Source organism: Charadrius vociferus, unplaced genomic scaffold (genome assembly GCF_000708025.1).
Source record: "Charadrius vociferus isolate BGI_N301 unplaced genomic scaffold, ASM70802v2 scaffold436, whole genome shotgun sequence".
Classification (NCBI taxonomy): Eukaryota; Metazoa; Chordata; class Aves; order Charadriiformes; family Charadriidae; genus Charadrius; species Charadrius vociferus.
Window position 1 is genome coordinate 2,222,486 of NW_009649187.1, and position 27,826 is coordinate 2,250,311.

At 43.2% G+C, this 27,826-nt stretch overlaps 2 protein-coding genes across 2 annotated transcripts in view; one reads left to right on the forward strand and one right to left on the reverse strand.

The window, feature by feature from the left end:
• Nucleotides 1–4,589: 4,589 nt before the first annotated feature.
• On the forward strand, nt 4,590–12,350 carry ANKRD1 (ankyrin repeat domain 1 (cardiac muscle)). The gene is made up of 9 exons (XM_009888802.1): nt 4,590–4,616; nt 6,230–6,409; nt 8,241–8,378; nt 8,469–8,576; nt 9,244–9,342; nt 10,461–10,559; nt 10,704–10,841; nt 10,977–11,009; nt 12,240–12,350. Exons 1-9 carry the CDS (start codon nt 4,590–4,592, stop codon nt 12,348–12,350), a joined length of 933 nt encoding a protein of 310 aa, XP_009887104.1.
• A 3,202-nt stretch (nt 12,351–15,552) lies between these two features.
• RPP30 (ribonuclease P/MRP 30kDa subunit) overlaps nt 15,553–27,826 on the reverse strand; it is a 24,202-nt gene continuing 11,928 nt past the window's right edge. Inside the window, exons 7-12 of the mRNA XM_009888803.1 lie at nt 25,432–25,521; nt 23,200–23,316; nt 19,648–19,677; nt 19,187–19,224; nt 17,986–18,065; nt 15,553–15,977 (exon numbers count right to left, since the gene is read on the reverse strand). Of these exons, the coding sequence (XP_009887105.1) occupies nt 15,868–15,977; nt 17,986–18,065; nt 19,187–19,224; nt 19,648–19,677; nt 23,200–23,316; nt 25,432–25,521 (465 nt within the window). The 3' untranslated portion in view covers nt 15,553–15,867. The remainder of the gene's footprint in view (nt 15,978–17,985; nt 18,066–19,186; nt 19,225–19,647; nt 19,678–23,199; nt 23,317–25,431; nt 25,522–27,826) is intronic.

Below are 27,826 nucleotides of genomic sequence, written 5' to 3' on the forward strand. Positions count from 1 at the left end.
GGATGAGAGGGAGCACTTAGGAGCTGAAAGGCAAAGGTATAGCACGATTCAATAACTGGAGGCTTTAAGTTAGACAATGTGAAATTCAAAACAAAAATAAAGTTAAAAAAAAAGTCACAGCTTCTCTGGAAAGAAGCTGAATTCTCCCTTGCTGCCAGGCAAAAGCAAGCTTTAGGAGAGCAGTTGGCCGGTGTAGGTACCTATTGGATCATGAGTCAAGTGACCGGGATTTGCAGGCACACTCTCGCTGTAAGGATAATAACGCCTTCTACAGTTCTCTCAGCACTTTTCCTTTCCTGACTGACTTGGAGTTGTTCTGGAATATTTACGAATGGCAGAAACCCTTTAGACAATTCCACACTGATACAGAAAAGCCTTTTTGCAGCAGCCAAGGGAATGTTGTACTTCCTTCACCACACAAAAATGTAGTCAGAAGTTATGTGAGCGTAGCATTGATGCAGGTGTACAGGAGCAGCAGGACCTTGACCTGTATTGCTGACTAGGAAGGCCAAGTAGCCAGAGATAAAGCCATTTGACCACAGATAATGACCCTTCTGGTGCGTTTTCTTGCACTTGCTTGTTAACTGACACCCATTAAGGTGAATTAGCCAGATTCATGTGTAGTACAAATGCTGTCAAGATAAAGCTCAAGGCCTCAGATAAATTCAAATCCCTTGTTTTTTAAATAGAAATCACAGTAATTTTTTTTTTCCTATTATGTGAAATCCCCAACCCTAATGTCATTTGAGGAGGGTTTTTTTTAAGCCCTACAGCAAGTGATGCAACTGTTGACTCATTGCTGGCCTGGGTTTTGACACCAGAGGACCATGCTGGCCAGACCAGCAACCTGCCAGACTATGACTTCTTTGTTTCTTCGATAACAACTGGTCTGAAGAAATGGAATTACAGCTTCATCCTTTAATTTAATAGTTTCCCGTATTCTAATTTTGTACTTAAAACTAACGTTATATTCCTAGGTGAAATAGTTTGTTTTTTTTTTCCCCTAAGGAGACAATATGTTTCTCTTTAGCAGTTTTATGCACAAAAAATATACATCAATAAGAAGTCTCCAGGTTGTTTTAAAGAGATGATGTAGCAATTCCCTGATTACTTTAGCAAAAGCAGACATATATATCACTATGTTGAAGAAGTTAGAGCATGAGTGGTATAATTTGCATACTATAGTTAACTCATACCAAACTGCTTTTTGACAATAAATATCTAAGAGTATACGTTAGACAAATAAAAGTGTTTCCTGCTTTTTATGGGAAACAATCAGCTAAAAAAGAGGAGGAAGCAAACACGGTTCTTACGATATACTGTTATTTGCTGTTCTGTTGTATGTGGGCATACGTAAGGCATGCTGGATGCTCACACATGCTGAGAAACAAACAGGCCATTACACACCAAGAGATCACCGATCCAGGAGGAGTAAGCTATGGGTTACCGCTTCTTATGTGTACCTTGGGTACGAATTTATCCTTGACTGCACACACATGGAACATAGTTTGCTGGATTAATGCCCTCTTAGGTGCATAACCACTCCCCACCAACTGATTTTTTCATACCTTTACTTATTTAGCAGCAGGAGACGGACAGAGACAGCCAGGCACAATGGCATTCCAAAGGGCAACATCTTCGGATGCAAGGACAGGGCCAAGGGCAGAGTGCTGGAAAATGTAAGATAGCTGAGCACAGCAGTGACGGCATTGAAAACATGATGGTAATACACTTGACAGGAGGTGGCAATATCATCTGTATCACACGTAATGCTTTCACTCTACCATTGACCTCTTTAAAAATTAATTATAAAAATTCTTTGCACTGCTTGGACAACCTCTCTTCTGACAGCAGGGAATGGGGTGTGCCATATAGTTTTCTCTCTGTCATGCTGAGCTTACTGCCCTTTTGTGTTTTTCTCTGTGAAGCTTTTTTGTGACAATATCTGATTGCCTTACACCTTGCAGATCATTGCTCTGCCCTTATCCTTTAGCAGAGCGGCAAGAGTTTTTCAGATTCCTGTTACACATCTCCCACTGACCATCTGCTATTACCACCTTAACGAGAAATCACTTGTTGAAAGGTGATTAAGTGGTTACAGTCCAGCACAAGGTTGCAAGCTCATTATACTACTTCCCCCTCCAATAGTTAGCAATAGCGATAAGCATCCGGCCAAGACTCTCAGCTGATACGAGTCAGTGCATTTCTACTATTTCAGTAGGGTTACCTTAGTCTACATGGCATTTAGCTTAAAAGCATTTACCATTAGGTTAATTTAGATTCCAGACTTTGGTTAAAATGGGTTTCTGTGCGCCACCCTTTTCACACAGAAACTCGGGATAATCAAAGAAGATTCTTTTCTGTTCTTTACTATTCTTTTAGTCATCAGGGACGGGGTGTTTTAAAGATAATTACTGAATTATCTCTAAATAAGCCAGGTTTTCTTGGTAGCACTCATGATGTGACAAGTGCATTTGTTTCCTCTCAGAGCACTGCGGTTTACTGTAAAGCTACTCTGGCTCTGGATTTACGTACCATTTGCAGAGGAAGATCTATCCACTTAAACCTTCCAGTTTAGGTTTTTCTGAGTCAGTTTTAAATGTCAGGCTGTTTAAAAAAATAATAAAAAAAGAAGTAAAAAAACCCCCTTCAAAGTAAGCTTCAAATACAATGGGGCCGAAGTAATTCACAGCTTCTTAAACAGCTTTTGTTCTTAAAGCAAACTCCTAAGTTTCTCTTCGCGCATCCTGTCTCCGCTGTGTTCTGTTTCCACTAAACGAGCAGCGGTCTTTGCAGCCATCCTGTTGGAGCTGTGGATTTCAAGACAATCTCCCAAATAAGCGTCACGGAACAAAACAGACCGAGATAAGCCTTTACAGCACATTTGTAAACAAGAAAAAGCCAAACCAAGGTGCCTCTTATCATAGAGACATAGAGCCGGAGTGCAAAACTGCTGTGGAAAAAAAGCCTGGCAGTGTGATTCAGGACATACCACTCCGGGGGAATGATATCCTGGCTGTACTTAGGTTTGGAAAAAAATGTTCTGAAAGGTTTTCTTGCTGCCACATACTCTATTTTAGTTCTGGGGCTCATCCTCTAATGTCATATATATTCTGAGTAGTAAAGGAACCACCTGATATCCAGCTTCATTTCAGGGAAAGGGAGGGCATAGGTATGATGGGCACTAGAAGACAAGTTTGGATGTGCTCAGATTACTGGGAGATAGTTCAGAGGAGAGACACCTTGAAAGGTCAGTGTCAGGAATGCAGCATGCTAATGATGCTAATGATATAAACAACACCCAAGATAGTTGGGTCTTGATTTGGTGAAGCACTTGTGTACATGTCGTACTTGAAGCACCTGAGCAGTTGTATTCATTTCAGCCAGGTGACCTGGGTGCCTACAGCCAGGCTTATACCTCACTAGACAGGAGCTCCAAGCATTGCAGAATGGCAGAACTGATTTTTCTTGGCATTTATCCACACTCTTTGAACGCAAATATTAGTACATCTTCCTTTTATAAAATTGCCTTCTGCTGGTATGCATTCTCCTGCTTTCAGGCTACTCCGATTCACGGCACAAGAAAAGCTTTTCCAAAGGACTCAATAACTCCTTTTCCCCAAAACACGCACATCATCTGTGTATGTTTGTCTGTATCACATTGTATCTCCAAAAATGAAAAAATCACTTCTGTGCCCCTATTCTCTCACACGCAAAAGGAAAATCTTGCCCGAGAAAACAGTATTAGTTTTACCTTTTCTCGGCATAATAGGACCTAATTTATTATTCTGCTTATGATCACTGACAAAGTCCCAGAAAAATGCAAAGTTTGCTGTTCTGAGATCTTACACTGATTGTAACTTATCACGTCATAGGCCCTTTTAGCACCAGAGACATCATTCTGGCTTAGTAATCCCTTCAGAGAATTCCTTCCAACAAATATAGAAGACTGCCATCATGATGAGAAAAATCCTTTCCCCTAAAACTGTTTATCACCCAAGAATAAATAGCAATGAAAAGAATGGCTTTCCGAGACTTAAGGGGTCATAATCCACTTATCAGGAAGATATTACTACAAGTATTGTACGTAAGCCACTTACCCTTTGCAGTGTCTTACAGTCATCTGACTGTCAGTTTTAAAAAAAAAATTAAAAAAAAAAAAAAGAAGATGAAGTTATAATGCTATATCAACAGACAGCTGTCCTAGTGGGCACTGGGAACGCAGAATGACTTGCATTGCTGAGCCGTGCAGTCATTGCCAAAGGAATGATGAGGTCACATTTCATTCCGATTCACATACTCGGTGTGGTCAGACTGTGAGGCTCACCCTTCCTCGCCCAACTGACGCCCCCCTCCCTGCCTCGACACCAGATCTGGCTCGTTAACATGTCTGGAATGAGCGCGAGCCTACCTCTCAGCTGGCAAGCCCGAGGGGCATACTTGGATTCCCAGGTTGGAAGATTATCTCATTCAAGCGCCGTTCTCCCAAAGATATATAAGCAAAGCTGGCGTGGTGGTCCCTGCAGAGCCGGCTTGAGCGCTTGGGACTTTCAGCCATACAGGAGTACAACCTTCAAACGCTGGCAAATATGATGGTGATGAAAGTAGAAGACCTGGTAGGTACAACCTCCTTTCATTTATTCATAATTACTTTTCTTCCTAGACTGTCATTATACCAGGCAAAAAGAGACAACCTTTGGGGACCATTGAGGTGATCTTGCAGGTTACCAGCACTGCTGTGCTCCAGGTGCAAAACCTCGACATGCTATAGGTTATCCTACTGTATTCTCACTTTAACGTTTCCTTGGGAAGGGGGCTCACCACTGATACAACTACACAGCTGTTAGGGTTTTGCATCAGAACATAGCTCACCAGGAAGAACAGACTGACCAAAATTTACCTATGTATTTTCCTTTGACCTTGAGTTTCATTTTTATTTTTTTAGAAGCTATTAAGTTTATGATCACACTGAGTAATTCCAATCCAGTAAAGGACTGGGAGGAGGTACCAATGCAGAGAAACCAAAGTATTTTCCAAATCTAAAATAACAGTTTATTAATAAGTATTATTTTCTAATAATAAACTAATAGTTCCTACACTCACTGCTGTTCATGGCATAAGAAGTCTTTGAAAACTAATGTCTAAACTAGACCACAAGTAATGGGAGATTCCACTGTAGTGTGCGGACTAAGAATGCCTATTTTGATCAACAAACTGAGAAAACAGGAATGATTCAGTAAAACATTGGAATATCATACAGAAACCACTTTTTTCCCCTGATGGCTATGTTAAGATACAACGGCCACACAGCCTAACTAGTTAATGCTGTCTTAAATTATTTGGCAAGGCCCTGGCAGTCTCTCTAGTGTTAAACTCCATAACAAAGACAATTTTACAGGGTGATTGAATGGAAGGCAGTCTAGGACACAGGAATTTACTGAACCACTCTCAAAATACACAACAGCCTCTACTAAGTTTAACAAGTTATCTCTTCGTACACACTTAATTGAGCATCAGAAGTATTTCCGAACGCTGTTGAAAGCTGTGCTGCTGCACAGCATCACAGAGCTTCTGCGCAGGAACTACCTTCTGCTGTTTTGCTGAGTGCTATAAATGGGGACTTTGGTACGGACAGTGATGGGTAAAACCAGCCTTGAAATTACTCAGCAACCCGATTTAACTGCATTTGGATGCATTTCAATGAAACTGTAAGGTCCCGAGGGAGAAAAGCCCTCCTCCCACTCTACCTGCTCTGTCCCCCTGCTCAGCACTCGCAGGGTGCTGGTGGCTGGTCGGGGTGCCGCTTTCCACCACAGCCTTTTACAGCCTTCTGAAGACTCTGACACGTGCTGGCGAGTGAACAAAGAACCAAAAAAAGATACTCTTCCCCACTCACTGGCTTTTGTCAGTCCAGCAGCACCTCGGCCCCAGCCAAGCAGGGAGTCAGACTGTGAGGTGGTCTCATGATCTTGACCCAATCCCTGAAGATGGCGAGGGGGGACCGCTGTGTGGCTGTGGGAGATGTACCTACAAGCGAGACAGCTCGAGCCATTCGCGTGCACAGTCAATCCGGGCACGGGCTGAATGAGGTCTGCACTCTGTCTGTCACACTCTTCTAGAGCAGGACAGGAGTGACATGTAATTAGCCTCCAGGTAATCTATGTTCCCAGGGGGCAGCTACTGCAGTCATGAAACTGCTGCTTATATTAGATCACGTTTGCTTTTACAGGTGACAGGGAAGAAAGCTGACGATAAAGAGACTGGCAGCTTCCTCCCTGAGGACTTCAAAAATGGAGAGTATGAAGCTGCTGTAAGATTAGAGAAGCAAGAGGACCTGAAGACAGTCTCTGAACACTCACTGACCCGAGGTGATCTGGCTTATGAGAAGGAGAAAAAACTAGAAGCAGAGGTAGGCTCTTGGGTTTTGTGCTTGGCTTTTTATCATCCCCTGTGCGTTTTCTGCTGCAGCCCTTGAAGTTTTCCCTCTTTCTAAGTTAGAAATATGTACATGGTGAGCTAGATCAACCCTTGGGAGATCACCACCAAAGGAGGTTGGTCTGAAGTCCATTGAAGGCCACGGACATCTGCTGGCTCCTGTGGCCTATGGATGCAGGCAGTAACGCTGTGAAGCAGAACCCAATACTCCCCCTATAATGTCTGACCGAAATCCTGGGGGCTCCTCTCGCCCAGAGTCACCTGCCGCTAGCTGTCAGTAACGGGGGGGGCAAGCATAGCCAGTAAGACACCTTCAGCTTGCACACCTACGGACTGCCACCAAAAATAACTAACCCAAGAAAGATGTAAGAATGCATTTCTGAAGCCAGAAGCCTTACCTACCATGAAAATGTTCTTTTTATGAAAACACTGCATTATGCTTAATAGCACATTTGGGAAAAATAATTACAAATGAAAGTGATACTGGTCTACAGAAAAGTACCATTTTGTATTCCTGGAGCATGACAATTCTCCCTATATCCCTAAGAACCGATGATTTTTTTCCCCTCAAAATACAGCAGCTGTAACATCATAAATTCTTTGGTGAATAAACAACCAACTGGCCTAAAATTTAAAGTGATTTGGGAATGAAAAAGTTTAACTAGCAGGGAGCGTAAGACTTTGTTCTGAAAAAAGAAGGGTGGGAAAGTCAGCCTCAGGAATATTAAAATAAACACTATTGACCTTCACCTTCAACACAGAGATCATTACTTGCTACAGCTTTTTTTTGAGTTCCTCCAAAACTGGGTCCTCACAACTTTTTGGGTTTCCAGTTGATCCGCAGTCCACTCAGCCAACATAATTATTTTCCATTAAGTCAATGATCTACACATCAAACTCTAAATGTAGAGATCAATAGAAAGAAGAGGTGAAAATAACTTGAATAAGAACTCAGTTGAAAAAAATGTATACCATGGGATAGGGTCTCACTGATGTATTTACTCTTAATGATACCATGGGACAGATTCTGTCATCTGTATTCACCCTGAGTTACCCCTTGTTTGCGAATTCCCCTTCTGAAGTCAGGGGCACTCATGGTTCCTGGGATCTTGGCCCTCAGCTCAGGCAACACATTTGCCCTTGATGTTAGCAGTGCCCCATACTGCCTTCATGCAGGGATGCTTTTTACAAGCAGGCTTGAAGAAGTCTTAAATATTTATTGAACTGCTCTTTCAAGGATACTGGGGACATTCTTTGTAGTTTACCAAAATGTTACACTTGCTAACTGAAATGCTAAGATTGGTATAAACCTTACTCTTCACTTAAGGGTATATTTTTCATCAAAGAGGATTAAGTTACAATAAAACAGGGGCTGTGTCATAAAAGTGGTTGAAGAAAAAGCGCTTGGTGGAAGTCAGCTAAAACTGCAGGGGCTTTCCTGCTCTGATAAGCTGCACATGAGGTTCCTTAAATTGTTGGGCCAGAAGGGACTGCAGTGCTGCTCTGACTCCTGGCCTAATACAGACCAAAAATTCACGCTCTATATCCCACAACATATGCCCAAAGCAGCATCTAGGAAGAGGTCCAATGGTGTATAAAAAACTATAGATGACGTAGAATTTCTCACGTGCTTAGTAACTTTGCTAATGGTCAACTAGCCCGAGCTGTAAAAAAAAAAAAGACAACTTTTTTCAAAGTTCATCCAGTCTTAACTGAACTCAGCTGTGGCACACGCTGTCCTGCCACTCTGAAGGGAGGGGTGGTCACACTCAGCTCAGCTTGTGGCCATCCCTGATTTGTTTCAGCTGAAGAAGAAGAAATTAGAGCAGAGGTCAAAACTTGAAAACTTGGAGGATCTTGAAAAAATTATTCAGCTGAAGAAGAAGAAAAAATGCAAGAAAGTGAAAGCGCCCGTTATAAAGGAACCTGAACCAGAAGTTATTGTAAGTTATTTCAAAGTACCTTCTTCTGGGGAAGAATTGATGGGGCTTTGCGCCACACACGTTTATGCCCTGTATATTTCTTTCCATCAGACAGGACCAGTGGATGTACCCACGTTCTTTAGAGCTGCACTGGAGAATAAGTTGCCAGTAATTGAAAAATACCTGTCAGACAAAGGGGATCCAAATGTCTGTGATGAGGTACAATCTTCCTTCTTACTGCAAAGCCTGCTACAGAAGAGAGGTTATTACAGAGCAAAAATAACTTTTACCACTAGGTTTTGTAGCTTCCACACTTCTGAGGAGAAAAAAGGGTGGGGGGAAAGTAAGTAAATGTTGGGAGTTTGGTATATCAAGTTTTCTAGTGGTAAAGGGGTCACTGTGACCCTTCAAAGTAATATTACCTCAAAAGAATCTTTACATTTGAAAGCAAGCTGTTGGTGCCTAGGAGACCCTGATTTTCTGTAACAGGTGGTCTTCCAGCACTGCAGATGAACAGACAAGAAATTTGTCTGCAGAACGACGAAGGCGGCGATGCTGCCTGCCCTCGTACTCCATAATGCATAAGCTGCATTTGCAAAATGCAGCGTAGCGTGTTGGATGGGGCAACTCAACAGGCATCATTTTAAATTTGAATGCCACACTGCAGATTTTTCTCACACCCTTTAAAATGCTGGGTAGGCAGCTCTTAGCTGTCAGGACCCTATTAAAATTTAGCAGATTTCAGGTCTCAAAAGTATTAGATCTTGAAAATGAATCAGCAGAATGTATGTATTTGCCATCATCCTATGGAGGCGGGGAGAAAAGATTTAAAGATATCTTTTTGTGCCATACATAATATCTGACTTTGCACTGTTTTAATTGCCAGTACAAACGCACTGCATTGCACAGGGCATGCTCTGAAGGACATCTAGAGGTGGTGAAAAAATTGGTGGAAGCTGGAGCCCAGCTTGAACAGAAAGACATGGTATGTGCATCAACTCACACTCCTTTAAAAAAAATGCTCATTGGTTTATAAGTGCCCAGAGAAGCACCTATAGAAGTGCTTCTTATAGAAGAGGAGCATTAAAAGGCTTTACAGTGTCTCGCAACTTTATCCTTAAAATCACACTATTGAGAAGGGGTTTCAGGGGGGTGTGTGCCTCCCCTTGCCAAAGCGGTAGCTGGAAAACATGGGCAGCAGAGGAGCCCGCTGGCCAGCAGAATGCCACAAACAGCAGAGCCTCACGTAGGGTGAGATGGCTGAGGTCAGGCTACCGCTTCACCCTGCGAGCAGGTGGTGGGATACCGCCGTCCCACGCGTGTGCCCAGGGCTCTGCGCAACACATTACATTCTCCACCGTGATTTCAAGGCTGCGCTCGGGAGAGACCCCCGGCTCCCCTCGAATGCCAGCCACGAGGGCAGCCCAGTATCAACGCTTTCTGCAGCTGTTTTTTTGCTTCTCCGCTCCCAGTTCTTCATCCCTTTGCTGAACAGCGGGAAGCAGCCAGCCTTGCTCCCCCTCGCTTAACCCAGCAGTGCTCATGGGTAGCGTAGGAAACAGGAGGAAGGCAGGCAGAGAGAGAGACCTTCAAGGGACGTTCCACCCCTCCCAGCAGAGCTGAGGGCAGAGAAACCGAATCCTAGAGGAAAAGGGTTCTAATACACTTTGCCGACCTGCATAAGTTTGGGTTTGTTTTTTTAAAAGAACTATTCTTTCCCTTGAGCTTCTTTTACTATGCATTTTAGAACCCAAAAGGCATCAAGTAAAGAATATTAACTAGCACATACCAGCCATGTACCTGGCTAAGTTCACAGAACAGACAACACACATCTTCTCTCACAGCAGCGGTGCCAAGATCTCTGTCTTTAAGAGCAATATGCAGCAAGTGTGAAGAGTGAGAAACTCACAGTACTAAAGAAATTAGGGCAAAATAAGGAAAGCTGTTACTAGAAACAACTCAGTGTTCACAATGAAGTGCTTTAGATAAAATTGCGCAAAAATTATTTTGGATTAATTTAGAAATTTGATCCAAATGGTTTAATTTTTTTTTAAAAACAGAACGATGAATTAAATTACTTTCCATTTGTTTTTCCTGCTGCAGCTTGAATCTACAGCCCTGCACTGGGCATGCCGGGGGGGGAACCTGGATGTTCTGAAATTCTTACTGGACAAAGGGATAAACAGAAACGCAAGAGACAAGGTACGTGCTTCTGGGACTCTGCAGCTTCTGAAACTGCAGATGAAAAGCTGACCCTTACTCCAGGTAGCTAATTTTTGGCGGCCGTTCTCAAAGCGGTCTTTACGTGTTCTGTGCCACTGACCGCTTCCTCCTCCCCCCTCACAGCTGCTCAGCACCCCATTGCACGTGGCCGTGCGAACGGGTCAGTACGACTGTGGGGAGCACCTCATCGCCTGTGAAGCAGATCTCAATGCCAGGGACAGAGTAAGTACCAACAGCTTCTTACCCATCGGCTCTCAGGTAGCATCAAGCTGCTGTCCGCATCGATAATTCCACGCCTGTAAAAATCCCCGGCGATGAGGCTGGGGCCGCACTGCAGTGCTGGACCCGGGGGACTGATGCCGTGGTCCGTGTCTCTTGCCTCTAGGAAGGAGACAGACGTACGGAGCAGATCTAACTATAAAGAACTGCGTAAGTACCAGCAAAAAAATGCAGTAATTCAAACGGCTTTAGAATAAGTTTGCCTTCAGAGCAGTTTCATAGGTTTCAAGGCCAGAAGAGACAAACTTAATTAGATCATTTCAGAGTTAATTAAAGCAGAGCTGACATAGGGAAAGGATAACTTGGGGGAGGTCAGAAAAAAGAGGAAAAACCAGTACTTCCTCTAAAACCAGAACTCATGAGCTGCAGCTTAAAACATCACATCTTTCTGTAAGTTAATTACACGTAGCTTGTATTGAAAAGATGTACAGATAGAGACGCTCTCCGCCCAGCTCCTGGGCTTCCACTCAGACAAGAAAGAACATCTTGGCTTGTCAGAGAAAGTTCCTTTCTGTTAAGTGCAGAGCCAACGGCGAGCCCAAGCGCTCTGCCTGGACGACTGGCTGTTAACCTGACCGTTGGGCAACAAATCCCCGTGGCTCAGCAGAGCTTCAATTTAGAAGCCCCGCACCTGACTTCTTGCTCTCAGCCACCGCAGCAGCAGCAGATGCGTTGCTGGAGCTCTGCGACCAGTTGTTAAAATACAGCGTATCACAGCCTCCTCTCCCCTGAACCCAAACCAAGCAGCGGTGGGACGGACAGTGAGTTTTACCAATGCCAGTCAATGCTTATGATGGGCAATCAATCAGAATTTAAGAGGGCAAGGAAAAAACTAGTCACTGCAGCACTTCGCACTCCCTACTCTGCCCGCACTCGTCATTATCCCTCATCAGGGTACGGAAACGATGAAAGGTACAGCCCCAAAGGTCAAAGACCTGCTCTCTCAGGCTTTGTCTGCACACAGGAGTTGCTCCTGTTTAATTTAGATGTGGTTCATAACCTAATTAAACCAGTATAAACTCTTCTCTGAATTCTCAATTAAATACAAGAGTGGCTTATTGAGGTTTCATCTAAATGTATTTCTAATCAGTTTAAATGAGATCAAAAGAAACACCTGCGTGCTCTGCCAGTCACGGTATTTGCTAATATGGCTTCGACCCACTGAAGCGCAGGGAGATTTCGTCGTGAGCCTGAGCAGCAAGGGACTGCTCCGTAGAGCACAAGGACTCTGATCTCAGGGGGACAAGAGTAAGTCTGACCTTGTGCGTGCAGAAGGGTCTCACATCGGACAAATGCACTGTGCAAACATTCAGGGAAGAACGAAGGACTCCGTATTCACTGGCTGAGATTAAATCTTCTTTCCTCTGCTTTTTTAACCAGCAAGGGAAAACCCCTATGGATCTTGTTCTTCAGTGGCAGAACGGCACCAAAGAGATCTTCAACAGCCTGAAAGACAATTCCTATAAGAGCGTCCATCTAGGCAAGCGCTGAAGGGAGAAACCAGACTGCCCTCTTTTTGCTGCTTTTAAACGCTTCATATGAACCTGGAGGGAAATAGCCCTGAATATAGTATTTTTATTGAAAATATTTATGGTACTGGATTATTTGAAGTACCTGCACTGAACACTGCAAAACAAACACGCAGACAGATAAATTATTTTTAAAGGCAGGTTGAGTGTTAAAATTCCACTGCTTTTCAAATGGCTTTATTTATTACTATTTATTATTTATTTATTTAAAAGGTCATTTTAAATTATTTTCAATGTTATCGCAGCTTTTTTTAATAGAGCTTTACATCCTAATGCAATCTTTGCCAGCAACATAAATCCTTTTGTCTTAGGTGGCAGTATTTCCAATTTCATTAGCAACTTCCCTCAAGCCTTCCAATAGCTCTAAATAGCAAATACTCGCAACTGTTGCCTTGTCTCTGCCAAATTCTCACTATTAAAATAATACATTAAGCGAGTGGTGATATGTGGAAGAGCAAGGGAAGAAGGTGTACTGAGGTGCCAAGTGGATTTAAAGAAGCAGTTGAGTAATGGGGTTTACGCAGGGTTTGGCAATCATGGTGGATAAAGAACTCGAGGACAGAGCTCCAACCACCATGTAACCGTTTGGGCTGTGGGATTGAGATGCAATGTTATGAAGGTGAGAGAAGACAGTATCAAGAATGTGAATTTTTTTTTAAGCTAGACTACTACGAAGTCAGACGATTGAAGAATGCAAAACCAGATTATGTATATTTGTAAATTTGTACTGCTTTTTCTGTACATTTTGTACTGATCTGTTTCAGATTAAATAAACAGAGTGGTTCTTTTTATTTGCTGGAGTGGATTATGAAGTGGTGAGCATGCACAGGGTAATGCCGTCTCTCTTTAAAGAAAGTTCACATCTGGGCCTCTGTAAAATTCTTTAAAACTCAAAAGAGTCTCAGCCGCCTGGAGCAGCGAGCCCTTAAGCTACCTCCCTGCCGCTGGTAGATAAATGTCATCTCTTACTTATTTTGTTAAATGGAAACACATACACAAAAGCAAAAAGACAGTATTTGAGTAGCTGGTAAATCAAAGTTACAGTTTTATTACTGAGATTGATTTTAAATCCCAGTTTCTCAGCCAGTCAGTACTTACTATGTGGAGCGCATGAGACAGCCTCAGCTATCCAAGCCAAGGGAGATGCCGAGTCCTGCTAGGAAAGGCAGGCACCTCTCCCTTCGCTTTAGCAGAAGCAGAACAATCTTAACTGCCGACAGCAGCATCAATGTCCAATTTCACGGGGACGTTACAGGCTGCATTCAGTTAATATCCTAATGTCCCACAGCACAGCCTCCCAGCAAAATACACCACAGGCTCCCACACACCTTCACTAACCCACGCCAGTTGGCCTCTAGCCAACAGGCTTTACAGGCTGGCCAAAGCAATCTCCTGGGCAATGAAGTGGGGTCAGGAACGAGCAGCGATGAATAGTTGCTACTGGAGTGCCAATTTTGGAGACTAAGTGAATTTACAGAAACCCCACAGAGGAGCAAGCAGAAGAAACACCTATTCTGTCTGCAGCCAGCTATCCTAGATGGAGGCCAACAGCTTTAGACAGATGAGGCTTTTCTCACAGAAGCACCGTAACTCACGAGTGTCACCTTGCCAGCCATAGGCTTTATTTGTGAACACACCCTTCTCCGTAAAAATTATGGCACACCTCCGCTCGCTGCCCTTCTCTGCAAGCCACTACTTGTTTCTGCACAATTACCCGGACACTGGGAGCATGCCTTGCAGGAAATAGAAATGACATCAGTGCTGGCTAACTCAGTCTGTTTATCACCCTAACCGAGAAACAGTTCCATCGTTCAGGCACCAAAGCAGCCAGAACAACATGCTGCAGGAAACTGAGGGAGAAGAAACTTTTCTATTGGTTCCTGAAGCACTGTATCTCCTTAAAGGGCAAAGATGCAGACTGTAAATTTTAAAAATCATGTCGAACAAGTAGCAAGTAGGGTCTTTAACATTCAAAAGCCTCTTTCCATATGCTAGTTACTAAACAACTCAAGGTAGGTTATTCTCCACCCGAGGAAAAAGAATGTGTCATTCAAAAAATAGCACCAGACAAACACCTGCTGCTTCTCTCAGTAGAGCATCATTTTGGACATCAGTCCATAAATGACAAAAAACTGTGTGCGTGTATATATATATTAAATCCCAATAGCTATAATAAAACACTCAAATCAAAGTCAACAAGTAAAATAATAACATAAATGAAAAATATTTCATTATTTGTTGAATGAAGCAATAGCTGTTGTGACTTACACCAGCATTATACAGAACTCAGTCTACTGAGAATTTCATCCATTCTGCTCAGTCTGGTTACTAAGAGCTCAGAGAAGACCCACTGCAAGATTTCTGCAATAGTTCAGGTGCTATAACTTCCACTTATCAATTTGTTGTCAATGCAAATAGGGAACTGGAATATTCACAGTAAAGCTGGCTCAAGAGTATCTTGAGTACAGCAGCTTACATAATTTTTATATTGGTTTAATCAAAAGAAAAACTTCAGTCAACATTTGGAAGAGCTCTGAAAATGCTCTGCTGATTATAAATCTGTCATGATTGCTTTTTTGGCAGCCAGATTAGGTTTACTGAGGCATTAACAGGGAGGAAAACGGAAAGGCAGGAGGCGGCAAAATGCACACTCTCATAGGCAACACTGCCAGACCAGGACATAAAGAAGGAAATGATGCAGTAAAAATGATGTGACGTGGAGACTGCTGAGGCCAAGGCAAGACAGCTGTTACACTGCAACTGCAGCACACCATGCTGAACACACATTCTGTGTAACCTTGGGCTCTTCCTTCCTGTCTGTGGTAACCATCTCATGTTACTGTTTGGTTTTAAAAGCTGCAGGACAGGGATGGCCTTTGGGATGTGCGTCTAGCAGGTCAGGTCAGTCAGTCCTACTGTAACACAAATCCAAGGTATCTCCTAGTAAGTGACAGATGCTGGGAATCTTCTTTACAACCATTGATCACAAAACAGAATGGGAAGCATCATTTTCTTTTCACTGCACCATTACTCTTCACAGACCATTGAAAGTAGACTTCATCTACTGGCTTGCAGTTGTAAGGTTTAGTACAGAGATGTGTTTAAAACTTGAGAAATCATAAGAGCTAGACTTTGCGTTCTTAGAAACATTTTTAATAAAAAAGGAATGCACTTGTACAACTGAAAACTTCTGTATGTTAGAAACGTTGTGTTGAGTTTGCACTGACTCCAGAAGACCTAAGGCAGGGTGGAGAGATGGTCTCCTGACCTTGACCGGAAGTCCAGCATGACCTTTCAGATATGGTGAACTACCATTCAGCAGAATCATTCCCACAGCCTTCCTCACTTGAACACCAGAAGAATAATTCTCCAGGCTAAATAAAGTAATAAAGGAGAAACTGGGCTAGCTGGACGATTAGGGAAGACTCAACACTGGGTAGAGATGGGATGGAGGCCCCTGTTAACAATTGGTTCAGTTCTCAAGCTTGAGTCTTAGCTTTCTTGCACGCAGGCAGTGTTGTTTCTTCCTCCTCAACCTTGCGAGGCTTCTTCACTGTGTACACTACCCCACAGGCACTCTTCCGAGTTTCTGGAATATACAAGCAGAAGCTGTAGTACCTCAAATAAAATTACACTAATGCATTTAATGCCTGCTTATTTCAGGTGCCCGTGCCCCAAAGCGCAGTTCAACATGCTTAAGAGACAGCCAGTCAGCACACACAGCAGGTAAACCACCTGCACGGGCAGGAGTTGTGGATACACTGCCTTATGGGGTGGGGAAACTGAAGGGGGAAATCCGATAGTAGGTATAGAATTACAGGAAACCTAAGGGAAAACTGAGTTCTGCAGGGGTTGAGGGGCTGCAGACACAAAACCATAGGAAACTAGGCTTAATCAGTTCAACAGTCACAGAAGGACACATTCTTGAAGCATTGGCAAAAGCATTTCTGCATTTCTGAGCAAAACATACTGTTCTTAAAAAAATATTAAAAATGTATTCACATAGCCCAGAATTCTTAAACAGGCTATGCTGGCACAGCTATACTGGCAGAGGCTCCCCTATAGACACCAAATAAGTGACTTCATGGTATTCAAGAATATTTTATTTTCAGAAGCTTCAGCATTACCATAAAATACTACCATGTGATGTTATCGAACTCCTCATATGTTTGCCAAACAGCCTAGTGAGCCCAAACCAATTTCAGAACTACTAGTGGGAGGCTTCTCTGCAAAATTTGAATTAGAAGAGATTCCCTACAAATACTCTGTTAGCAAGGAGGCTCTGCAAGAACCTTGCCAAAATACATCAACTTATTCTGGATTAGTATTCTTTGGCGGACAGGGAAATGACATCTGCTATTTAATTTCACAGGTAAGATAGATGATGGTCTTGAGAAATTCCACATAAACTTGACAAAAATTCTTCCAACACACTGTCTTCATGTAGATGAGCAGCAGGCCGGAGGAGGACCCTGTTCACAGAAACACCATCTCTAAGGGATCAAAGCTACCTGCTGTGAATTACAGCAGGTTCAAGCCCTACCTCTACTGAAACAAGAGATGCAAACCAAATCCTACTGTGCGTTTCAAACTTAGAGCAACTCAAGTTGTTGGGAAGGTGACTAGAAATCATACCTACCCAACAAACCTTGACAGAGGCAGAAATTAAGAGCTAGATGTGACTACTGAGTCACAAAGTTAAACTGCCATCAGAACAAACAACGAAAATCAAGAAACACTAAGAACCAATAAATAAGCATGTGAAAGGGAGGGTAGGGATGGAGAAACTGGTGCTACAGTGATCGCTGGAACACAAACTGCAGCATCTCTGCTGCACTGACAACCAGTACACAAAATACAACCGGAGACCTTTCGATTTCCAGTGCGGGGGGCCACAAGACAGATCCCTACTTTCTTAATATTAAAAATGAGCAAGTAGAAGAGAACTACTGTGAGCTGCCTCTGCTAAGAACATAAGGAAGCAAGTTTTGTTTCACCAAAACACTTCAAGCCATCGTATACTATATGAAACATTTTTTTCTACGCAGCAAGCACTCAGGGTATTTGATTTTGCATCAAGTTTGAAATGGTCCATGCTGAAGAGAGAGTCAGAAATAGACCACATAATGAAGGATCAGAAAGGGACACGGCAAAGGTTGCTTCTGCATTCATGCTGCAAGAGGGGAAATGCAAAACACACATATCCCAGTTTTCTCGAAGTCAGTAACATAGTTTCTGCTGGTGTCACCAAGACCGGCGTTCAACCCTTCCAAAAACAAGGGAGAGTTTCACTACAAAGCACAACAGGCAGAACTGTGTTTTGGCTAAACAGTTTATGACTTGTTAATGTGGTTAAACAAGTACTCCAGTACAGATGGCACCATCAGCTCAGCCACTGATTTGCTAACATGGCAACAGGGGAAAATAAAACACCCTTGCTGCACAAGGTCCTTTTCATGCACCAGACAAGGAAGCTAAAATCCCAAGCTGATTTACTCTGTAAGGTCCTGGACCTTTTGGGAAATATGCATTAGCATGAACTTAGTTTAACAGATGCAAGCGTTACTTAGATGAGTTTGTGCGTACTTCTTGCTTACCTCCATGAAGCATGGCGGCTCTGCAGTTGGTAGACACGGCTGCCTTGGCTTCGCTTTCCGACAGGCCAAACAGCAAACCTCTGTCACCTTTGTTCAGGATCAAAACACACAGAAAGGAACGAACAGAATAGGGAAGTCTGTCTGCATGATAGGTTTGCTTACTCTACAAATAACTGGGAATTAGCAGAGCTGTAACTCAAAGTGACATTTTGCATAAGGTTACCCAGAGGCACCCAATTCTCCTGGCTGCAGTTCCCCAGCAGCCCTCCTGGAAAGCTCCTGGCAACGTTGCTTTTTTCCAGACATGAAGCTGTAATTTTGAAAATAAGAGTCTGTCAACACAGGAACAATTTTATATGCATAATCATGTAAAAAAATGACCCCGTTGAAAATTTCAGTTTTGGGGAAAGGTCACTGTCTGATACAAAAGCATTATGCTGAAAAGTTTCCAGCCACCTTGAGCAGGGATGTCACCGGATTAGGTATGTTAATTTGGGCTGAGCCTGACTGCTCTTTTTAAGAGGGAAGGAAAGATTGTGCATAAAATCCTTCCAGGCTGCACACCCTCCTACACGGTTCTCACGACTCAGAGCATGCTCCTCCCTTCGAGGGACAGTCCAGATACATGCTTGTGGGGTGGGGAGGAGGGAGTAGTAAAAATGCATCTGAATTCCTAAAAGAAGAGGAGAAAAGACACTCTCCTTGGTTTCTAGAACACAACCACTTATTTAACAGCACATATGTAACTAAGGACTGGAAAATCCAGAACAGAAGTAACCAGCACTCAGATAGGAACGTTTTCTTTCTTGACATAAATATGATTTTATAGCTTCTTCTACCAAAGATGTGGCACCTTGGAGATCTGAAGTAATAATTTCTGGTTTGGTTCAGAGTGTCCACAGATTTTTAAGGTTTTTATCTATTTCTCCACTTACATCCACACAATATCAATGCATATCACAACAAAACATACCTGTAACTGAACACAGACATTACTATTTCCAGTGACTGCTTGTGCCACCCCATGACCAAGATCTGTTGTTCCTTCCACACCCACTCAGAGCCCTGATTCACTGAATTAGTCACCAACAAGCATCACTGTGTAATGTTCAAGGAGCGTAAAGGATGGAAGTATTAAAAAAACACTTCGAACTTTCACATGTTACTATTAATTGCTGTCTTCGACTTAGAAAAAGGATACAGATTAGCCACGTCGTAAGGACCTCGTAGTTCCAGAGGCTAAAACAAAACAAAGAAGGTTGAATACGTGCAGGCATTCTCTCCCAGGCCGACAGTGTGAGCAGGCAGGACCGGGCAATCAGGGAGGCAAGATTAAATGCTACATAATAGCAAGCTGCTGAAGATGCATCAGGAAATCAAGCAAATACTACTATTTTGGAAAACAGTCCCCATCTGTGACAAAACTGTCATGGAAAATACTACAGCAGCAAAAAAACCAACCCCACCCAACCAAACAAAAAAAACCCACCCAAACCCCACAATGCAATTCTTTGGTAAAACAAATGGATTAAAAAACCTCACACGATGGCTATCATATTTAAAATTACAATTGTCGCATGTTTAATATATAATTAAAAAGGTATTTTCAGCCACAGATAAATCCTCAAATTGTTCTGACTTCAACAAAAATCTAGGACTTACCCTTTCAGCTGCACTAGATATAACAATGTTCTGGAAAACAAAAGAGAACAAACGTTCATCTGTCAGACAGCATTAAGAAATGGAACAAAAAAAAAATAAAATCAGCAAGCAGCAAAGACTTTATGAGCATTAGCTAAGTTCAGGCTCAGAGCCCAATTAACCATCAGAGTATCTGATGCCCTCAGATGAAGCGAACTCTTAACAGGATGTAGATCTTCATTTGGGGAGATGAATAAATGCAGGTTATTTCCCTGTCCCCTACAGAGACAGGGGCACAGGTTGAAGCCCTCCCTTGCAGTTACAAAGCTCTCCCAGACAGATGTGAGCTGAATAAGCGCCACACCTTTTAGAGGAACAGGCTAAGCAGTATGTCAGTGATGGCATTAAGCAAGCACCTATCAACCTGTTTCTCTCATAGCAGACTTTAAAGGGATCTTAAGGGTAAAGAAGGAATACAGAGTTGCACCACTGTGTAAAGAAGTGTCCCCTTTAATGACACTAGCTGAAAGAGGCCCCACAAAAATGACAACTTGGCCTGAGCTGTAAGAGAAATGGATGTAGAATAGGAGTCCAGGATCCCCCAGAAGCAGCTTACATATAGTGTCTTTAGACAGCTTGGTGGTCCTGAATTTTCAGCCTGCTCTCTGTGTTGTGGTACAGCTCAACCCTCACCTTAGTATTCATGTTGGCCTTTACCAAACTCACACTGGTAAGGGAAACCTGCCTGCAGCTAGGCAGTGGCTGCCAATTCATGCCATACGGTCGTTTCCCTCAACGCTGGCACCCCCATGAAAATCACCAGGCAGCGAGACATCCTTCTGCCTTCTCTCCCAAAGGGTTTCTACAGAACAGGTACGTGACTGCTCGGGGGCTGGCAGACACCACAGCTCAGCTGACAGCACTCTTCTGATGTTAATCCTCCAAGGATGCTCACTCAGGGGGAGACTGTTTTGCACAGGTGGAAACTGCAGCAGCAAAGAATTCCTCGCACTTTTTACTATACTGAGTAAAAGGCTTTGGGAATTCCTGCTTGAGTGGGCGGGAATGAGAATTGTACTGAGGCAGCGGAAGACTTTCCCTCTCTGACGTCAGTACCACCAACACATCACACCACCTCCGGTTACCAGGTGGGGTTTTTGATCCCTTCACTGCGCTGCTTTGCTTGTCCTGCCACCTCCCCAGCACAAAGGGGAGGCAGGCAGACACTGGAAGAAAATGCTCTGTGCACTAAACATGTGAAAGAGCTATTTGCATGGAAACAACTGCATGTTCACACTGTGCCCAAGGTTGCCTCGTATGTCAAGGAGGAAAGGATGGGACAGACAACTCGCCTTAGCATAAAAGCCAGAAGCAGAAGCAGTACGTACAAAATGACTTAACAGCACACATCATGATGGAGCCCAGGACATTTCTTTCTGCATAATTCACCTTTAAATGACTGCATTATGGATCCCAAGGGTGCTTTTGAGCTTCAGCAGTGCCAACTGCAAGAGTTTGCTGGGAAAAGTCAAGTCTCCTGCTCTGACCTCTAGCAACCAGCGCCTGTCTCCCAGGCCCAGCGAAGCTCCCAGAGCAGCTGTGCAAGCCATCTTGAACCAGCACGGGATCGCGGTTCACTGCTGTGAATCGGAGATACGCTCCGCCTGGTTCAAAGGCAACTGGCTTCCAGGTAGGGGATGGGTAAGATGGGAGAAGGAGACAAGAGCAGACAAGAATAGCACTGCTAGCAAGTGAAAGAGGCAGGCAAAGGCAAATCCAAGGGAAGGGCTAAAGGAAAGAACTCAAAGGCAAAACATCTCCCCAGGTAAAGGAGACAGCAGCTGTTCAGTACGCTGCTTCAGGCACAGTACCCACACTCAGTTACCAAAACATGGGAGGTGAGGGATTGTGGCTATGCACACCTTCTGCCGGGCAAGGCAGGCGAGTCCCTCCCTCAATGTCTGCACATTTTAACATGTTTTAAGGGCTCTGCTCAACACCAGCTCTGAGGACACCACTAAATTTCTGGAAGGTTCTCTGCCCTACTATAGTGGAGGAGGAACAAAAGGATCCAAGAGCTACTACAAGTTCAGCACCTATAGGTTACAGAAAGCGAGAGCTGCGTGCCACAAGCAGCCTGTGGACCAGTCATCCCACGCCTTGTTAAAAAAAGTCTGGAGACAAAGTGCCAGTGAGGGCTAATAACCATCTCTGCTGGACCACCAGGTATTGAGTCTGGAGGCAAAAAATAAGGACAAGCTAGCAGTCCTCTCCCAGATCTTCTAGTGCCTAACAACAATTTGTCATGCCCAGCTCCTCCTGATTTACCTTTCAGGCACAGATGATGCCCTAGATTGACAGACGCAGAAAGAAAGGGCACTGTGCACAGACTGAGTGCCCAAACATCTCACTTGTTCTGTGATGCAACTCAACTGATGCTCTCCAAATCAACAACCACAGGAGAAACACATCTTCAGCTGCACAGAAGAGAGAAGCACTGGCAAAAAGAAATCCCAAAGGAAAGGGGGATTGTGTTATGTACTTCACCTCCAAGTGAGTATTTCATGCAACTAACTCCCAGAGCTGGACGTCTCAGGAAAGGCCATGCAAACACTCACTTTCTTCTGTAGCACTAAGGGAATTAATCTGTTTGACCCACTCTACTGTCCTATAAAATAGGATGCCATGCCTGAGGGGAACTGAGGTAATGACAGATCTGCTTTTAAATTGGCCTTCCAAGCTGAATATCCCACTTCAGACTAGATCTGCACGGTAATGCCAATTTTGGCTTCTCTGGACTAGCTCGGTGCAGCAAAGGCTGTTTCCAATAAGGGTGGTGGGAGCTACAATCTCTTTTAACTTGGATATGTATTACGATATGCTTCCCTGTTAAAAAAAAAAAAAAGAAACACGGCCTGAGAGGACCCAGCATGACAGGCAGCTTAGCCTGGGAGGAGGTAAGGTATGAAAGCAATGAATTACAGGCATCTCAGCTGCAAGTGTTACTTCTTCCTTAGGTTTCAGTAGCAGGGAAGAATGCAGTTGATCTGACTGCAATAAAGCCCTGGCTGACAGCCAGCTAGCTGTTTGGTCCGTTTTGTACACTTGGAATTTACTAAGTTTAACAAAACAAGATTTCTACTTTCATCCTTATGATTTTCTCCCCCCCATATTCAAGGTAAACAATCAAAAAAAAAAAAAGAGCCTTTGGTCCATCAGAAATATGAAATGGAGATTTTTAAAGACATGCATGGATTTCAGTTCTAGTGCAAACCTTAGATCTCTGGCACCTTTCTTTCCCCTCCTTTTGTTTTGGGTATTGCATACGATTATACCAGATAGATTGTTTTGAAAAAAGAATCTAACAGTTTGACAACTTAAGAAGAAAGCATGCAGTGGTGCATGGCTGGAAGTATCTGGAGCTAGAATAATTGTGTCCTTGTATTAGCAGGCAAAGATTCAGTTACAGCTTCAGAAACCCCAGCATCAAACTCATTTAAAATGGCTCAGTCTGTACAACTCCAGAAGAATTTGAACTGAATTAATTAGCTTGCTTTCACTTTGAGAGCTTACCTTTCCTTTGCAGATCTGCATCAGGCTGATCGCATTTGAAATTGTGTATCTTCTCATTGTGGAGTCTTTGATGGCAGGCGTGTAAAGAAGTTCAAAGTAAATGCCTCGATCTATTGCCTTCACATGAAAGAGTGATCAAAAATCAAAAGGAGAGAAGCATAACAATCTAACAACTGCTGTCTATTATTGATGTAGCTTATTCTCAGTTTAACTGTGTTATATATGAAAAAATTAAGGCAGAATTGTTCCAGCAAGAACATAGCATAGCGTGAAAGGGGTAGGGGGGAAGATTTCACTGCACACCAGATATGTGTACTTGAATCTTGGGATGAGAGATAAATGAGGTTTAACAAACAAAGAAATACCAGCCACTCATTAGTCATAACTGGCTTTCCACTATCACAGAGTTGAGGAAGCAGGTAACCACTGCTGGTCAGAAAGAAGTCTTGAAATTGAGGACTCTACTCCTCGAGCCCCACAGCCTACTGTGAGGAAGACCACCGCTTCCCACAGTACCAACGTTTTGCAGATGAGGAATTTGTCCTTGCATAAAAGCAGCGATGAGGTCCCTTCTCTCCCATCTCACAGCATACTCGGTATTTGTGACAATATTAAGTAACAGAGAGCCACAGGACAGGTTCCAAATAGTAATACTCAATATATTTTAAGCTGCTTTAAAATTGTTTGCTATCTGTCAAAGCACCTCACCAAAAGCCTAGTATTTTTGTTTTTGCAAACACACAGAGAAAGGTTAAGGAATTTGCTACAGGACACAGTGAGTTAGCAATAAAGACACAATTCAAAGCTAGGAGCTCTTTGTTCCCTGACCTATACTACATTTGCCTGAAATGTTACTCTATGCTTTATACTCATATTATTAAAAAATGCTGCAATGCTAATACTGTAAGAAAGGCCAGTAACTGAATACAGATGGAATTAATCCAGCTCCCATGCATGCATGACCTCTGCATGCAAGCACAGCAGAAGCTATGTACACACCAAGTGTTTGCAAATGTTGGACCAGCTCTGTGTAAAACAAGAAAAGCAGCCTGAATTTATCAAAACCAAAACAGGTGATGGCAATGCACCAATCTCCAGCCAAGCAGATTTTTAACCTCATCCCCACCACTTCAGCTGCCTGCCAACCTGTCTGTCTGGCACCACAACAACCAAACCTGACTGCCTGAGGATGCACAAAACCAGTCTGACAGACAGACTGCCTTGAAGCTGGGAGTGTGGAAGCTGAGAAGTAGCTGGTAAGGAAAATGTCTCCAAACACAGGGCTCTTCACCTGGGTCAGCTGCTGGGAGTTTTAGGTAGCTAGGGTACTTTCAAACAACACTTCATACAAAATTGTTATTCCAAACGTAACATTGAAAATCCCAGTCTGTAGTAAATTCCAAAGTATTAATTTTGGTTTGTTTTGTTTCAGAATTAATTCTACTTAATTTTTAAATTTTATTCTAGGTCAAACTTTCTGTAGAGGAGGAAGTATGATTTCTAGCCAATTCCAAATTTAAATTTTTAAGCGCTAAGGACATCTGCCAAGAATGCCCATGTGGAATGAACCTTGACATATACTTAGAGGAAAAAACTAGTTCACCTAAGAGCATGTTCAGATGAAGCTTTCTGGCAAACGACCAACAGCAGGCAGAACTGTATTAACAAAATATTTGATCCATGCGATAGCCATCTTGTGTCCCACAGCAGATATTTAGCAATTCCACGTTTGGTTCTTTTGCCAAGACATTCCTTTGTCTAAGTATGGATTCAATACAGTTGTCCTCCAAATAACTGGCACGGCATCCTTCTCCCAAATTAACACTGTCATTCACATTCTCCTGTCTTTTAAATCACAGGGCTGTTTATCTATTCTGACACAGCTGTACCACTTCTGGCTTGGGAGGCAGCTTAGTCAGCAATCACACCACATCTCACTGCTTCGCATAGCAGTGGCCTTAAGGCTCTGTTTCCATTCCTTGGGAACACCATTTCTGCCTTCTTAAGTGGGCAACAGGAAGGAGAAAGAGAAAGAACATACATCACTGTGTATTAAATGCTGCAGTGGAGGCCTTGAAGTGAAGGACATCTGAAACAACACTATACATTATGCAAGAAAATAAAAGAACCACTTGGATGGGAATGGTGGGAGGGAAATGATAGGGAATTCAACTCGGACTGACATTAAATACAGAATTTAACAGCAAGAAAACAATTTAGATGTAAATTTACCATATTCACAGGAGGCCTTCGGAAGTAGAATGGCAGCTTTTCTGTTACATTTATGCATACCAGATCCACATCTAGAGTTGTGCAAGCAATCTACAGCAGAGAAATAGGAACAGACTATTAGATAAGCCAAAAAACGTGTAACCAACTTTAGGTGTACTGATATTCTCCTTCATTTCTTAATGCAAGAAATGTCTCTCCAGGGTGAGTTCAGTTTTGAAATGAAGAGGTCCTCTGCCTTGCAGGTATGCCAATAAAACAGCAGGGCTACAGGTGCAGCTTGAGCATTTCGGGCTCAAAACCCAAGCCTTCTCTCACTTACAGAACTACTTTTCCAATAAAATAGCAACCAACCCAAAGGCAAGACTTACTGCTTTGTTATTATCCAACATAGGACATGCAGAAGCAATGCTGGCTTTTGGCAAAAGAACTCACAGCTAATGAAGGACAACCCCTCTTTACAAATGCAACAGCCCAGGAACTTCCCCTTAGCCCATCACTCTCTAATTCCAGTGTTGCTACTGTTTGTTTTACGGATTAAGTATTTTTACCAGAAGCAACCAAAAGACTGAAACAGAAACAGAATGTTAGACAGTGACTGGTGGTGCCCCATGCCCAGTACTAGAAGCAGATCCACAGGGCCTCACTTTCCTGGCTGGGTGGGGAACGCGCAGCCCTCCCTGCAAGCCACATCTCTGGAAAAGTCCCAAGATGGCACTGGAGATTATAGTTTAAAAGCTTAGCTTTGAACCCACACCACAATTTACAGCCTGTATTAAAAGAGGGAAGGAACGAACAAAGGGTTGAAAATCTCCACACTGACATGCAGAGAAAATTAAGTGCACATAAAAGGGAGCCCTTGATTTACATATAATCTCATGCACACAAGACATGTAGGAATTATATATGCCTAGCCCATAAAGATGATTACACAGGGCCAGATTAATGTCTGTAAGCAGAACTGTAACAAAGAAAAAATAGGCTGAAGATGTTGAAAAGGAATTTTCTACACGTAGGGGAACTCTCTGCTTTCAGAAACCTGCCAGTAACTGCTCCAGATACACCTGGGCCAGGCGCCAACCATTCATCCCTCCTCACACCAGCATGAAAGCAGCGGGGATTGTGTGGATTCCCAGGGCTGAGCTGTGGGATAGCCACACTCTGCTCTAACGCAGGCCAGGCTATTGCTCTGCAAACTAGGCTTCTACCAGCTCGTTCACATGAAATTTGGATGGAGATGAGAGCCCATCTAGATGGGGATGAGATGGAGATGAGGGCCCCTAGAGGGCCCAGCTCGAGGAATGTTTCTTAGCTGCTGATAGCACTCCCTCCTAGACAAGAGGGTCACTGCACACATGCAGGCAATTCAAAGATTCAGCAAACCACAAGGGTTTTGATGTAAAAATGTCTCTACCAGGCCATCCAGACTAAGTTTTATCTTCATGCCTTGCCTGTACCAACTCTGCTAGGCAGGACACAGTTGGAATCTACTGTCTCAAATTAGACTTGCATGTGTAAGTTTAGCCCTACTACTACCAGTTTTAATTCTTTTCTTACGTGGAGTGCAAACTACCATCTAGACAGTGGTGATTTATGGGAACATGCACAGAGCAAATAGCTCTAAATCACGTCCTAGAAGAGATGTCAGTGAGGCCACAGGAAATTCAGGGAGAGAGAAAGCTGAAAATGAAGGAAAGCAAGAATACACATCAGAAACATGTAAGTTGCCCTATGTGATGAGAAAACAAGTCTTCCTAATCAGGTCCAGAAACACTGGAAAACTCTCTTCCATTTTGCAAATTAAGCACAGTGGGAAAGGGAGTGACCCAAATGTCAGGATATCTACAGGATTCCAATGACAAGAACATTTCAGAGAACACCACCAAGGAAAAACAAATTTAAGAGCCATACTTTCCCATAAGGAGGAATTCCTCCTGCATGGAAAGTTGGAGAGGAGATTTCTCCAAACACTCAGCCTTGCTTTGGCTCCTGGACAAGTTACACATGCAGGCAAGTTAAGGTTACCCTGCCTGCTGAAAGGATCTGAAGTGCAAAAACTTCACAGAGAAAATGATATGCAGCAGTTGCACAGCAGGGTGCTTGCCTGGCTGCACCGTGGGCAAGAGCCCCATCTGCTGGGAAACTCCAGACAGCCATAAATAAATAAATTCACCACTGCTTGGATGGCCTGAATAAAGCTATTCCTAAAACGTTTGCCAAAAAACCACTGAAATTTGGCTTTGCACTACATCCTCAGACTTACATAAGCGAGTTTTTTTAGGTACTGGTGATCTGCTAATTGCTTACAAACAGCAGGCAGAACTAACTAATGTGAATAAAACAGTCAGAATTCTTAAAAAGCAAAATTTTTGAGACGTTACAGGCACACAGACCTTAT